The 16436-nt window shown below is 42.8% G+C and overlaps 2 protein-coding genes across 2 annotated transcripts in view; one reads left to right on the forward strand and one right to left on the reverse strand.

Moving 5' to 3' along the window:
- Positions 1 to 4090, reverse strand: part of sdha.S (succinate dehydrogenase complex subunit A, flavoprotein (Fp) S homeolog) — a 60076-nt gene extending 55986 nt beyond the window's left edge. The window contains 1 exon segment of the mRNA NM_001087301.1: positions 3990 to 4090. Coding sequence (NP_001080770.1) covers positions 3990 to 4058 — 69 coding nt within the window. The 5' untranslated portion in view covers positions 4059 to 4090.
- A 65-nt stretch (positions 4091 to 4155) lies between these two features.
- The window catches only part of ccdc127.S (coiled-coil domain containing 127 S homeolog), a 32003-nt gene continuing 19722 nt past the window's right edge, over positions 4156 to 16436 (forward strand). The window contains exon 1 of the mRNA XM_018269375.2: positions 4156 to 4289. The gene's annotated coding sequence lies outside the window, so the exon portion shown is untranslated. The remainder of the gene's footprint in view (positions 4290 to 16436) is intronic.

Genomic DNA, 16436 nt, shown 5'->3' on the forward strand with positions numbered 1-16436 from the left:
AGATTGCAGTCCAGACCTCCTCTGGATTCTGGACATGTTTCTTCCTGGAAAGTGATGTGAAAGAACTGAATAAACACTATGGAAGGAAGAGTGCCGCATACAGGCATCCGTAGCAAGGAAGTGGTGATGTGCACCTGACTTTACCCCTACCCTTCAGCACCTGCACCCAACCCGTTGTGCTTCAGTAGTTACACACAGGAGAAGAATAATGATTTAGATGTGTGTAGAATCTATTATGCAAATGGCGAGTACAATATATAGTGCATATCCTTTCTTAGCTTGTGTTTAAAGGGTTCACCATTTTGCATGTTTCCATTAAAATCACTGCATGACCTAATTTAATTAAAATTTGGCCCTGTACATACAGTATAGTGGATAAAGTGGACATCTATATGAAGGCCCACAGCCTTCAATATAAAAGCAAGCGCTCGTCAGACCCCAGACTGCAGGATTTTGCATTACAATTAAATTCAGTTTGCCTAAGTGTGCTTTAGGATATTTTGTTATAACAATTTTTAATATCTTTCCAAATAATTTTAAACAAAAAAAAAAGCAAGCAAATTTTTTGATATTGCACTATAAGTGCAAAAACAAAGTGACTGCTTCTGGAAAATTCATAAATTATAGCATATTGATTCTTCATACATTCTAATTTAGTTTGTCTTTATCTTCGGTACAAGGGCTTGCAAGGGCTAGGAGAGAAATGCTTTCTGGCAGGCTGCTGTTTTTCCTTCTCAATGTAACGGATTGTGTCTCAGTGGGACATGGGTTTTTACTACTGAGTTTTGTTCTTAGATCTACCAGGCAGCTGTTATCTTGTGTTAGGGAGCTGTTATCTGGTTACAATCCCATTGTTCTTTTGTTTGGCTGCTGGGGGGAAAAGGGAGGGGGGTGATATCACTCCAACTTGCAGTACAGCAGTAAAGAGTGATTGAAGTTTATCAGAGCACAAGTCACATGACTAAGGGGCAGATTTATCAAAATATGAGTTTAGAGAATAATAAATAAAACTCATCTATGATCTATGCATTCCTATTTTTAAAATTGTATTTATAAATAAATACACACAAATCTATATATCTATATATATTCTGATCTAAACATTGTTTCAAACAAAATATCCATAGAAGAAGACTTTGCCATCTCCATTGGCCGGTATACCTCTGTGCATGATTCTGCAGGGTTTTGTTTGTAAGGCAGCCTTTGCCCTGAATGTCCTACCAATGACCCTGGCATAGTAACTCAAAGATAAAAAAATCTTCGTCATCCCACATATACCGACACCGTTATGATACTTTGAACTATACACCGTGAATTCTTATTACTGCCTTACATTTATGACTTTGCTTAATTGATTATTTGAAGAAAGCATGGCTATTTAACAGGTCCTATTTAAGAGGCCTATTAATTCTGACACCTACTCTCACAGTCTCCTTGCTTACTCACTCTACCAATCTCCCACAGTTTGAGTAACATAGTCCCTACACTGTCCAGGAATCCATGATGGCATGAATCCATTTGGCAAAATCAAATTCAAAACACTATATGTGGGAGTACCACATATAGTGGGGGCTGCAACACTTCTCCTTTGTACAAAAGCCACCTCTGTGTAGCCTTAATACACAGGACTTAATTTATTCATACTGGGAAAATCTGACCATGGCAACCAATCGGGTGTTTGCTTTCATTGAGGGCTTCTTTTGCCCACTGCACCTATAGAATATAAGGAAGTAAAACTATGTTCCAGTTTAGGTACTTGGCTATGCACAGAATCCTGTAGTACAGTTAACAGTTCCAAAACGCAATGTCAAGATACTAAAAACAGGAGTGATGTCACAAAAAAAGTAATGTTTCAGATACCTTTGACCGTTTAATCCACAACGGTGACATATTTGCTATGGACAAAAATATTCACACTTGTAAATTGTTATGAAGACTTCCACCATGGTGGTCCCCAGCACTAATTGATCAACTTTCCACATCAAAGAGGTTACCTGAAAATGTTCATAACTGAAATCATTCCAATGTTATGTAATAGATACATCGCATCACACATTCTGCATTAGTGGTGCTGGTTCTCCATTGACCCGGCACAGTCCCTCAGCAACAGCAAATTTATATTCACGGATCCGCACACAGATTTGTGTGTGTTAAAGTTGCCATAGCTGAAATCATTACACTGTTTTGAATCCACTCATACTTGTTTATATCCATTTGCTACTTGAATGCATGGAAAGTGCCTCCTGTTCTTACAGGCATTTACTTTATATCTAGCAACAATACCTCATTATACCTGCCCTGTGCTCAGCACCAATATCCAATCACAGGTACGACACCTGTAAGAAAGGGGAACTTGCCATGCAGGCAAGTACTACATAAACTGAAGACAGTAGTCAGTGAGCCCACTGGGGAGCAAAGATATTACCTATGAGATGTAAGTACCAAACATCTCTCTCTGCTCATGTTGTGGCTGTGGACTTCTGCATATGTGGACTATAGTCACTGTTGTAATTGTAGCCAAATCTGTGCGAGTACTGACTTATTGGTTATTTATGCAGCAAACAAATGTCTGCTTTTTGATAGGTGTCACAATTCTGCCTTCAAATTAAAAAAATAAAATTAATTTTAAATCCAGGTTATGCAAGGCTCTGTACAGATAAGCAAGGGGTTCCTAAAGGAAAGTGTGAAAAGATGGAGATGCACCTGGAAGGTGTCAGAATAAATCTATGCAAAGTTTTGTCCCCTGTTGCATCTAAAAAGAAAGCAGAAAGAGAACGGATAGAGGAATGCTAAAGTAATGCAAGTTTAAAGGAGAAAGAAAAAGGTGAAAGAAATCAAGGGTGGCAGGGGCGTAACTATAGAGGAAGCAGACCCTGCGGCTGCAGGGGGGCCCAGGAGGTATAGGGGCCCCATGAGGCCCTAATTCATATACAATTTCAATAAATATTGGAGAAACAAGTCAACCTCTAAACATTTTGGGGGCCTGAAAAATAATTTGCTGTGGGCCCAGTAATATCTAGTTTCAGGGGCGTAACTATAGAGGAAGCAGACCCTGCGGCTGCAGGGGGGCCCAGGAGGTATAGGGGCCCCATGAGGCCCTAATTCATATACAATTTCAATAAATATTGGAGAAACAAGTCAACCTCAACATTTTGGGGGCCTGAAAAATAATTTGCTGTGGGGCCCAGTAATATCTAGTTACGCCACTGAAGGGTGGAATAACTTATATAATAAATAACTAATGTCTAACAGTGGTCAAGTTGAAGAGGGACAAGGCCTCAAAGGAACTCCTTTACTGGTGTTAGGGCTAAAGCCTCTACCCCATCTATTCTGCAGGGTCTGTTAGCCTGCAACTCCTGTGGGCACAAAAATTTCAAGATAAAAAATGTAATTTATTTGAGATCCTCAGAGAAAAAGGTTACGAAACAATGGACTTAAAAGAACAGCACTGGCAACCCCCCAATCTTTTAGAAAATTACCCTGCAATGGAGCAGAAAATACCAAAAATCAAAATGTCCCATTCACCTGTCATAAGATCTAGTTTTTCACTGAATGTAAAACCTCATGATTCACAAGAAATTGTGACTTCAGAAAACGGTGTTCCATTAGAAAAAAAACAAAGACATCGACATCGCAGCAGTTCAAAACCTTCATCACTACACTAGGGAGACAGAGGAAGTCTGAGGGTCAACTCTGAGCCCCAAAAACTATATTAGTGTTAACTGGGAACCTTACTCCACTGTAAAATGCAAGATTAATTTTATTTAAGTAAATCCCTAACCTAGGCAACATATGAACCTCAACTGGCTCGCACGAACGATAACCAGAAACATCGGACCTCAACACGTCACACGGAAATATACAGTAAAACAAGGAGGTGACCTTCATCTCAACCAGGCCAAACGTCAAATTAGTCCCGCCTCCGGCGTTAATTTCAGAAGTTACTAGGCTTTTGGCGATTTACTTCACGCCGCACCAAACTTGCTTACCTGTAGTGTACTGGTTAACTGCAGTGCTCTGCTAAGAAGCCTTGACGGTGCCACTTTCAGCAAAGCCATGTCCCCAATGCAGCTCTAAACTCTTTGACTGAACAAACCACTACGCTTTCCGTACAGACGTAAATAGACCACCCCCTTTTCTCTATTTTTGTAAAGGAAATGACAACCTCTAAAAGGACATGCGCGGCATCTCTCGCTACTTATTTTTTCTTTGAGCACACGTATAACTTTATTTGAACTGAGCAGTAACAATTTTAAAGGAAGAGAAGACATTTCGCAGAAACGACATAGGTATGTTGATACCACGAAAGTGTCGTCAGCGCTAGAAACGTGTTTTTTTCCTATTTGTTTACAAAACATGTCTTTTTCTGTATTAAGTACCTTTACATATCTAAATTTCTCTTGTCTTCACATAAATTAACACGCATGTCGGCATTGTCCAAATCTGTTTCCATGTTCCATTTGAAGAAAAGGGGAGATCATTGTGCAAAAACAAGTTTCAGTGAGTTGTGAAATGAATTACATCACTTAGTAATGGAGTAATGGCCAGTGTCTGTCTGGGACACCATGGGTCCCACCCATAAACATTTGACTAGGGGCCCACCAAGTAGTCTTAGACCAGGGGCCCACTCTCACTACTATTATACTCACTCAACCTCTATTCCCCTAGTCTCTTTTCTTTACATACTATATTCCTGGTCCTTCACATGGCAGTGGGCACTAATGGGTTAACCCCCCCTCGTCATGAGCGGACAGGAAATTACATCAAAATAAAAGACCTCCCTTACCCCTGACTCGTCCTCCTATTTTTTCCTGTCCCTCGTCAGGAAACTCACCCAATCCGGTGGATACTGGGCTCTGTCCACTGATGCTGGGGGACCTGCGTAATGCCTTGTGTGTCCCTGCAGGGCCTGCTCCGCGCCATGGCCTTTCGTTGCCTAACCAGCGCAGTAAGTCGCAATGCTCCGGTTGCCTGAGGAGCGCATGCGCAGTAAGTCGCGGTTCATCCTGAACCGCATAGACGGACCGCATGGGCGGAAGTGACGTCACTATTGCGGGAGATTTGAAATCGGCGCATAGGAAGCGGTTCTCTTTGGATTTTCCCCGCTACTCGTTCAGAGAAATAACAGGAGAACAGCTAAAGCCTCCAGTTTGGGACTAAGTCACTGCAGTAAGTGCATCCCTAGGGAATTAATGCTGCTGACACCAGCTAAACAGGTATGAGAATCTAACTTGTTACTCTGTTCCCTAACAGCTATGAGCTCTGGGAGGCGATCTCATTCTACGTCAAGGGGGTGAGTGGACAGTGAAAGCTGAGCCTTTGCTATCATCATACTAATGTTGATGTTATTGTTGCAGGAGCTCCCCTGGTAAAAGGAGAGAGGAAGAGGTCAGAAGTAAATCCTCTAGGAAGGAATGCCTTTCCTGCAACAATCCTGCTTTGATAAATAAAAAGTTATGTCAGGAATGTCTGGACCAATTAGCAGGACCTTCCACCTCACAAGAGATGTTTATGGAATGGATGAAATCATCTTTTGATCAAACTGTGAATGATGTGGTTGAGAAAGTAACTGAAAATGTTATGTCCAAAGTGGTTGCTCTTAAGTGTGACAGGAGACCAACCGCAACCAGTCACAGTGTATCTCTATCAGAATCTCCCATTTCGAGTAATTCAGATTTTTCTCAGGATGAGCAAACAGATGACAGAGAAGAAGTTTCTTTCAATGTGGATTTGGTGGAACCCCTCATTACTGCCATGAGGGAAACCTTAAAGATTGGTTCAGCGAAAACTTCGGAAGCAGAAGATTTGATGTTCAGAACCTCCGCCAGGAAAAATGAAGTTTTTCCTGTGCATCAAGTGATCAAAGATATGATTAAGGAAGAATGGAGTTCACCAGATAAGAAATTCTTTCTAAATAGAAGAATAAAGAAGATGTACCCATTTAAAGATGAGGAAGTAAAAGATTGGGACTCTGCTCCGAAAGTGGATGCTTCCATTACTAGGATAGCTAGGAAGACCACGCTGCCAGTTGACGAAGGGGTGTCACTTCGTGATGCAATGGAAAGAAGGCAGGATACTATTCTGAAGAAGGCCTACTTAGTGGCTGGGGCTTCTTGCAAACCAGCAATAGCCATTACATCTTTGGCTAGAGCTAACAAAATCTGGATCCAAGAACTAGAAGAAGCTCTGAAAGTAAAGACCAGCAGAGATGACATGTTAAAGATGTTAGAAAAAGTTAAAGCAGTAAATGATTTTGTATCTGAAGCCTCTCTTGATGGAGTTATGTTCGCAGCTAAAGGGATGAGTTTAGCGGTTGCTTCCAGACGTTCTCTTTGGCTAAGGCACTGGATGGCTGATACGCCTTCAAAAGATAATCTTTGTTCTCTTCCTTTTGAAGGTAACCTGCTGTTTGGACAGAGGTTAGATAGTATAATTTCCAAAGCTTCCGCAGGTAAATCTTCCTTTTTACCACAGGACAAAAGAGAGAAGAAACAAACAGGAGGTTTTGGCAATAGAACTCCAAGAGGGTCCTTTAGAGAAGCAAAATCCTACAGACCAGGCAAAGGGTTTTCAAGACAGAATTATTGGAAAGGAAAAAGTCAGTATTTTCAAAGAAACCAAAAAGATGGAAAACCCGATAAGACCAAAAAACTTATGAAGGTGCGCGAGTCCAGCAGCACAAGGTTGGGGGAAGACTACTCGACTTTCAAGCTGTTTGGGCTCAAACTATTTCAGACGATTGGGTGATTCAAATTGTGTCTCAAGGCTATTGTCTAGAACTCAAGAGCTTGCCTCCGCCAAATTTTGTATCTTCAAGAAAACCAAAGAATCAGGAAGCAGAAAGGGCTCTGGAATCAATCATCTTCCAATTATTAGAAGGGAAAGTAATTGTACCAGTTCCTCCAAGCGAGATAAGACAAGGGGTTTACTCCCCTTTATTCCTCAGGAAGAAATATTCAGGCGAATTCAGAGCTATCCTGAATCTGAAAAGGTTAAACAGATATTTACAGATAAGAAAATTTCGCATGGAGACAATTCGTTCAATATCCCAGATGATAAGACCGAACGATTGGATGGTAAAAATAGATCTAAAGGACGCCTATTTGCATGTGCCAGTATACCCAGCTCATCAGAGATTCCTCCGATTTTACATCCTGGGAAGACATTACCAGTATGCAGCTCTACCTTTTGGTTTAGCCACTTCGCCAAGAACTTTTACGAATGTTCTAGCTCCTATACTGGCTCTGATCAGGTCCCTGGGCATCGAAATCTTTGCCTATTTGGACGACATAATGATAAAAGCATTGTGTCTTCAAACCCTAGTTCGTCAATCATTGATAGTACAAAATGTTCTACAACAACACGGATGGATTTTGAACCTAGAAAAATCTTCTCTCATTCCCACCCAAAGGCTAAATTATTTGGGTTTAATTCTGGATACAGTAAGCTTCAGAATTTTCCTTACTCCGGAGAAAGCTGTCGAAATCCAAAAATTAGTGACCAGTTTCTCCAAGTTTCCAGCCTCGACAGCACTGACATGCCAACAACCCTTGGGAAAATTAGTGGCAACAAAAGATGCAGTCGATTGGGCCTTACACCATATAAGACCCCTTCAGTCGGAATTTCTGAGACAATGGAACAGAAAACACGAATTCCAAGTCATAGAGATCAGTCAAGAGGTAAGGCAAAACCTTTTGTGGTGGAAGAATCTTCAGAATATGCTGAAGGGAAAGTCTCTGAAGACCCCGGAATGGCTACATCTAACAACAGATGCGAGCAAGATAGGATGGGGAGCCCATACAGGACAGAATTCAGTTTGGGGCAGATGGAAATCCTATCAGATGAGGTATTCATCGAATTGGAAAGAGCTTATGGCAGTCCGTCTAGCTCTTCTGAAATTCAAGAAAGTGATCAGAGGGAAAGCTGTCATGGTCAACTCAGACAATATGACTACGGTGAGATACCTGATGAAACAGGGTGGCACGAGAAGCAGATCCCTAATGCAGAGTGCGCAACTGATTTTCCAGTGGGCAGAAGTTCACCTTACAGATCTGACAGCTCTTCATGTTCCTGGGAAAATGAATGTCTGGGCAGACTGGCTCAGTCGGAATCCTCACCCAGGAGAATGGGAATTGGATCAGAACACTTTCAATCTTATAGTGGCGGTTCTGGGCCAACCAGTGATCGATCTGATGGCGACTTCAAGAAACAAGAAAGTAACAGTATTCTGTTCCAGATTCAAGAACAAAGGGGCCTTAGTTCAAGACTGTTTCAGAGTCCAGTGGAACTTCAATCTGGCCTATGCATTTCCACCCATTCCTTTGATTCCCAAACTCCTCAGGAAGATCAGGGAGGACAAAGCAGAGGTGATTGCTGTTTTAGCATGGTGGCCCAGGAGGAATTGGTTTCCTCAGTTATTCAACATGAAGCAAGCTCCTCCATTCAAAATCCCTGCACATTTGAGGATGTTACGGCAGGGTCCACTGTTTCACCCAGCACCAGAAAGTTGGAAGTTGACGGGCCTGGCGACTGAAAGGCTGAATATGAGATGTCTAGGTCTTTCAGAAAAGGCAATAGATACATTGCTGGCAGCCAGAAAACCATCAACATCACAAAAATATTACAGAATCTGGGAAACCTATCTCAATTGGTGCACAAAGACCAACAGGGCTTATGAAACCACCTCTCCAGAGAATATTGTTGAATTTCTCCAAGAAGGTTTGGAAAGAGAATTGAGTGTGTCTACACTCAACGGGCAAGTGTCAGCTCTGTCTGCCCTTTATGGAGAGGCATGGACTTCTAAGCCTTTGATTGTTCGATTTTTTCAGGCTCTGAGACGAATTAGACCAAAACAAAAAGAAAGAATTCCTCCTTGGGATCTGTCTTTGGTCCTTCAGGCCCTAACAAAGGAGCCTTTTGAGCCATTGGAAACGGCCCCTCTAAAATTCGTTACATGGAAAATGGCTTTTTTATTAGCCATAACTTCCGCCAGGAGAGTTGGAGAAATTATAAGTATGATAAGATTTTCCTCAATCTATTATTCCATCTATTAAGCCACTTAGTTCTCATTGAAATAGGGAATGGCCATGCAACAGGCCAAATGTCTAGCAGCATGAGGGCCCCTGACTCCTGAGCCCACCAGGACTTTTCCTGGTTTCCCGGTGGGCCAGTCCGACATTGGTAATGGCATCACTTAGAGCTCCATCTATAAGCATATAATTTGCAGAACATTTGTAGTATTTGTGTATACTGATATTGATCTATATCAGTGATCCCCAACCAGTAGCTCGTGAGCAACATGTTGCTATCCAACCCCTTGGATGCTGCTCCCAGTGGCCTCAAAGCAGGTGCTTATTTTTGAATTCCAGGCAAGTTTTGCTTGCATAGAAACCAAGTGTACTGCCAAACAGAACCTCAATGTAGGTTGACAATCAACATAAGGGCACCCCTAGTGTTGCTCCCCAACTCCTTTTACTTCTGAATGTTGCTCACGGGTTCTAAAGGATGGGGATCCCTGATTTATATGTATAGTATTACCTATTATTTATATGATTTTGCTTCTCTAGTCTAGAGGGATGTTCTTTTGTGCATTGATTGTTTTTTTTTTGGGGGGGGGGCAAAAGAGCCCTGCTCATGTCCTCTTGCATGAGCTTTTTCAAAAGCGGAAACAATCTCAACCTTGACAGTCAACCTTCATAGTTTAAATCCTCCATCTCTTTTACCAGTTTGGTTGCACGTCTCTGCACTCTCTCCAACTCATTTATATCCTTATTAAGGACTAGATCCCAACTGCACTGCATACTCTAGGTGAGACCTTACCAAGTACCTATAAAGAAGCAAAATTATGTTTTCCTCTCTTGCGTTAATGCCCATTTTATTTAAAACAGTACTTTATTTGCTTTAGTATCCACTGAATGACCTTACCTTGCTACCCACAAATATCCCAGATCTTTCTTAGTTAACGACAACCCAACACACTGTAATTTTCTGTATAATTAATATTTTGGTTATTTATACCAAAGTGTATAACTTTTATACCAAAGTGTATAACTTTGTACTTATCAGCCCTGAACCTCATTCACCAGCTTGCTGCCCAGTTTTCCAATTTAGTCAAATTGCTTTGCAAAGTGCCCGCATGGAATTTATAGTTTTGCACAATTTAATTGACAGAATACTTTTATTGCCCACCTAAAGATCATTAATAAATTAAAAAGCATTTAGCACCACTCTTTGTAGTCTATCTTTCAGCCTTTTAAGTACAATTAATATGTTCCAGGCCAATATTGCTTAATTTAACCAGTAACCTTCTGTCTGGCAAAGTCTTTATCACACCCACTGCCATTATCTATTACACATGCAATAATGCTGGCATAGTATTGGGATTTACAATGTAATCAAATATGTTTTGCCTTATTACCCCTTTCAATGATTTCCTACCACTGATGTAAACTAGAAGGCCTATAGCTTCCAGGATGAGAACAGGCTCCCATTTTGAATAGCAGCACCACATCAGCAATTCACCAATCTCTCACAATATGCCAAAGCTCAAGGAATGCTGAAAAAGGAAAGAGGTTTGGCAATCACAGAGTTAACCCCTTTTAACACCCTGGGATACTACCTTTATTTACCTTTATATGTTCTAGCCTCTTTTAAATTATCTCCTGAGTCACCGATTCATCAATACAGTGCCCTCCATAATGTTTGGGACAAAGACACATTTTCTTTGATTTACCCCCTCTGCTCCTCAGTGTGTAAAATTTTAAATCAAACATTTCAGATGTGATTAAAGTGAATATTACAGAATTTATTTAAAAGTTTTGCATATCAAGGGGCTAATTACCGCTTGTAAGCACCGCAATGGGAAGGCCTAGGCCCTATTATTAAAGGCCATAATACCTTGCAGCCCAATATACAGCTCCAGACAACCTGACAAAGAATATAAGTTGACTCTACAACGCTACAGTACCTTATATAATACCTAGTCACGCTTCCACCTACATGCCCCAGCCTAAAGGCCCAAGCACAAACACAAAATGCCATAATATTTTGCAACGCAATAAATAAAGCCCAAACAACCAGGCAAGGCATAAAAATTCTGCAATACCTTATTGACCAGTAAGCCACACAGGGGGAACGCTTAAATATAGCCACTGTGGGGACATGACCAAGATGACGCCGTGAGCAAACGTGCCTGCTTAATGCTCTGAGCACCAAGTACACATACCCTGCTATTTACCCCGTCACTCCGCTAATCAGGATATTGTTCTTACCCGGAACCCTTGGCAAAGATGAGGAGGAATAACCCCAAGCCAAAACCGGAGACTGCCTCTCGCCTCGAGCGCTTTGCGCGCGAACAACCACACCCGCCATCTCCTAACCAGGCCATTCAGCCATCCTCTCCTCCAGACCCAACCCTGGACCCATCGGCAGCACCTCCTGAACCCACTCTGGGAGACATATTATCCGCAATTATGGAGAGCCGCGCATCCACCACAGCACAACTTGAGGAAATCCAAATTGACCTATCCTTGCTGCGCCAGAGGGAGCGCACTACTGCCCTAGAAACCAGGGTGTCGGCAATTGATGATGCCATGCCCCCGCTTCAAACGGATCTGCAGGCCATGAAAACCCAACTGAAGGCAGCCGTTGATAAAGCAGACGACCTAGAAAATAGGTCAAGACGCAATAACGTCAGAATAATAGGTCTGCCTGAGCGGGTGGAGGGAAACAACCCTACATCGTTTATAGAAGGCTGGCTCCAAGAGACTCTAGCCCCAAACACCTTCTCTCAAGTCTTTATTGTGGAAAGAGCCCATAGAGTCCCAACAAGACCCCCACTACCGGGTGCCCCCCGCGCCCTTTTCTCCTAAAACTACTCAACTACAGAGATAGGGATGCGGCCCTTACAGCAACCAGAGTGAAAGGTCCGATCCGCTACCAGGGGACAACTGTATCCCTATACCCTGACTTTTCCCCCCAGCATCCAAAAACAGAGGCCTGAATTTGCAGGGGTAAATGCCCGCCTTAGAGAGGCGCAAATCAAATACAGTATGCAATATCCTGCGCGTATGCGCATTCAAGATAGCGACCGCACGCACTTCTTCAACTCGCCTAGAGAAGCAGAAGACTGGCTCAACCAACAAGGTGTTTGCCGGTCTCCCAACCAGAATCCCAGACCTGACTAGACAGCGATCTCCTAGTATCCCCAATTCTGGTCCAGCCTACAGGAATCTCTACAAGTTGTTGTTTCCGTTACCCATTCTGGCACCCTATCGACTTTTGCAGTTTGAGCCAAATGCATTAACACCAAATTTACTCTACAGGGCTGCGAATGTCCCAGCCAAGCCAACTTGGATACCTGTGATGTAGATCTGACCATCCGATGACCATCACCTAACTTTGGATAGAACAAGACTCATCAGTACATGTTCTGAAGACACTATTTACTACCCACAACAAAATGGAGATACAATTGACTTGAAGGGGCTTATTAACAAGCAAATAATCCTACAGTTTACATAATGCCCCCCTCTTTTTCACCCCCCCCTTTTTATTTTTTTCTTCCCTGGCCACATTGAGACCCCATTGTGGGCTATACCTGGCCTTTTCTACGGGGCAACTGCCTAATATTCCAACTCGGTGCCTGACAGCAGGCAGTTACTAAGCACAACAGCCACCCTAGACTCCCGGATAGGGACTGTTTTTTAGCAGATGTCTAGGGGATAACCCCAACTATAGTTCTAGAGTGTTATGGGTAATGGACTCACCCACGTTTGGGGGGTGAGTAGGGAGGGTTGGGGATGTATATATGTTGGGTTTGTGTATCAATGTACTTCGCAGACTATTTACTCTATCTTGAATGGCAAGGTATCTAAGCATGATGCACTTTATATGTTTTTCTTACTGATGTACCTGACTGGATGGACACTTCCTCTGGCTTGGCATATACCTACAACTATACGTTATGGCTAATATCTCGATCCTCTCCTGGAATGTGAGGGGCCTTAAAGGAATTGTTCAGTGTAAAAATAAACACTAGGTAAATAGATAGGCTGTGCAAAATAAAAAATGTTTCTAATATAGTTAGTTAGCCAAAAATGTAATGTATAAAGGCTGGAGTGATTTGACGTATAACAAGTCAGTCAGGAAACTACTTCCTGCTTTTCAGCTCTCTTGGTTTACACTGACTGGTTACCCTGGCTACAAGGCAGTAACCAATCAGAGACTTGAAGGGGGGCCACATGGGTCATATCTGTTGTTTTTGAATCTGAGCTGAATGCTGAGGATCAATTGCAAACTCACTGAACAGAAATGTACCATCTGGCCCCCCTTCAAGTCGCTGACTAACTCAGAGTTATAGAGATGAAAAGCAGGAAGTTGTATTCTGGCTGTTTTATTAGACATCTGTTCACTCCAGTCTTTATACATTACATTTTTGGCTAACTAACTATTTTAGAAACATTTTTTATTTTGCACAGCCTATCTATTTATCCAGTTTTTATTTTCACACTGAACTATTCCTTTAACTCCAAATTTAAAAGGAGCTTGATGTTTAATTACCTCAAGAGATATCCTCCCTCTATCCTTCTCCTCCAGGAGACGCACCTCATCGGGCAAAAAATTCTCGCACTTAAGAAACCATGGGTGGGATGGCACTTTCACTCTACCTTTTCATCTCATTCGAGAGGGTTCTCCATATTAATTCGCAAGGGCCTGCCATTTGAAATACTGAAGCTCCACTTATACCATTATGGCAGATTCCTGATTTTACATGGACTTATCACCAACAAACCCATTCTATTGGTCAATCTATATATGCTGTCTCCATTTGCAGTGTCAATCCTAGATATAATGATAACCAAACTTTCTGAATTCCCACCTAGCCCCCTTTGTATTTTGGGTGATTTTAACTGTTGCTTGAATCCATCTCTGGATAAACTTAGCCTTGACCCCCACACATTTACTAAGCTCACCACGTGGGCAGAAGCTCTACAACTAACTGACCCTTGGAGGTGGAAATACCCACTCCAAAGAACCTTCTCCTGCCATTCCCCAACGCACAAAACTTTTTCTAGGATAGACCTGGCCCTAGTATCTCAAGAGCTCTTAACTATAATTGACCAAATCCGGTACCTACCCCAATCCCTGTCTGACCACTCCCCACTTCAACTTACTTTACGCTGGAATCCAGAGGCCTCAGACAAACTATGGCGCCTAAGCCCTCTCTGGCTTAAAAACACTATAGTGGCCGAAGCGAATACTCAGGCCTATGGCGACTATTGGGTCCATAATGCGGGGTCCACCTCCCCCCTGACTCTATGGGATGCTTCTAAGGCAGTCATGAGAGGAGCTCTTATGGGGGCAATCTCACAAGCGAGGAATGACACTTAAGACCAGATTAACACAGCAGAGACTGAACTCCGTAACGCTCTGGGAGCGCATACACTGAACCCGACCCCTGCCAATTACGCTAGTCTCCTAACCGCCCAAAACTCTCTTTTCAGAGCCTCCATATCACTAACTAAGAAAGCCCTGCTGTACCAGAACCAGCGTATCTTTGACCAGAGCGACAAAAGTAGCAAGCTTTTGGCATTTCTGGCTAAACAACAGACAGCATCCTCCGCTGTCCCCCGCCTTACCCTAGATGATGGCTCAGTCTTCGCAGAACCCAAGCTCATAGCACAGGAATTTGCCACCTTCTACCAAAACCTCTACTCTACCACAACAACACACTCCAAAACCCAACTCCTCCACTTTTTGGACTCCATCCCTATCCCGTCCCTCTCCCCTAGCGACAAAGCATTCCTAGACGCACCTATTACACCCCGAGAAGTTGCTGATGTAATCGCCTCCCTACCCCCAAACAAGACACCAGGACCAGATGGCCTTCCTCCGGACTGGTATAAAGCCCTCTCAGAACAATTGGTCCCGAAATATCTAGAGATGCTGCAAAGTGCTTTCAATAGCAACTCTCTACCCCCATCACTTACAGAGGCCCTTATAGTTGTCATCCCCAAACCGGGTAAGGATATAACTCGCTGCTCTTCTTACCGCCCTATATCCCTCCTAAATACAGATGCTAAAATCCTGGCTAAGATCCTCACTTCCCGCCTCCAACAGGTAGTCCCGGACCTTATCCACCCTGATCTATCTGGCTTTATGCCTGGGCGCTCCACTAACATCAACCTTCGAAGACTCTTTACCAACTTGCAGATAGCCCATACTGAAACAGGCACCAGAGTAACATAGTAGCATAGTAACATAGTAAGTAAGGTTGAAAAAAGACACATCTCCATCGAGTTCAACCTTTTTTTTTTTTTTATAAAAAAGTAGTAGCCTCTTTGGACTCTGCTAAGGCTTTTGATTCGGTGGAGTGGGATTACTTATGGGAGGTCTTAGCCTGCTTCGGACTTGGCCCTCGCTGAATAACCTGGATCAAACTTCTCTCTAACAATAATAACGGCCGTATTTCCCCCCCTTTCTCATTAACAAGGCAGGCTTGCCCCCTCTCCCCAGTTCTATTTGCCCTAGCAATAGAACCATTAGCAATACTGATCAGACAGTCTCCTCTAATTAAGGGCTTAACCTATGGCTCTATTCAGGAAAAAATCTCCCTTTTCGCAGATGACCTCCTTATATATTTGGCAGATCCCAATGATTCTCTTACTGCCTTCCTCGACCTAGTCAACCGATTTGGCTCATTCTCCGGACTACTAGTTAACTGGGAAAAATCAGTTTTATTCCCCATTGACGCTGACCAACCTCGATCTCTACCAAACGAAACCCCGCTCGAATGGGCCACCCAGTTCAAGTACCTAGAGTAATAGTCCATGCAGATCTCACCAAATATACTACCCTAAACCTCAACCCAATTCTAAGCAATCTGACCAATACCTTAAATCGATGGACTAAGCTCCTTCTCTCTTTCTCTCTGGGGTAGGGTCAATGTCATTAAAATGATTTACCTCCAAAAAATTCTCTACCTTCTCCATAATGCGCCAATATTTATCCCAAAAAGTACTTCAAAAGTATTAACCAAATCTTGATCCCCTTTCTCTGGAACAATAAAACACCCAGAATTGCTTGGTCAAAGCTGTGTGCCCCATGTGACGAGGGAGGACTGGCCCTCCCCAACTTCCATTGGTACTACATAGCTTCACAAATATACTACCTCCACTGGTGCTTTAAACCTGACCCTTACAACCCAAACTCGCAGTTACAAGCCCTTTTACTATCCTCGTGGGAGAGTGTTCGCAACTTTCCGGAATCCCAGGGATTCTGGCCCTCTACCGATGACACTAACTACCCCACATAAGGCTTGGCTGATAGCCCTCCCACCTATCCCACAATGCAACAAAAGTGTCACCCAAAGCAAATCTTGCTTTTTAAGTATCTTCAACTACGACATACCTTCCACTCCCAATTCAGCACTCTTA

This window comes from Xenopus laevis, chromosome 6S (genome assembly GCF_017654675.1).
Source record: "Xenopus laevis strain J_2021 chromosome 6S, Xenopus_laevis_v10.1, whole genome shotgun sequence".
Classification (NCBI taxonomy): Eukaryota; Metazoa; Chordata; class Amphibia; order Anura; family Pipidae; genus Xenopus; species Xenopus laevis.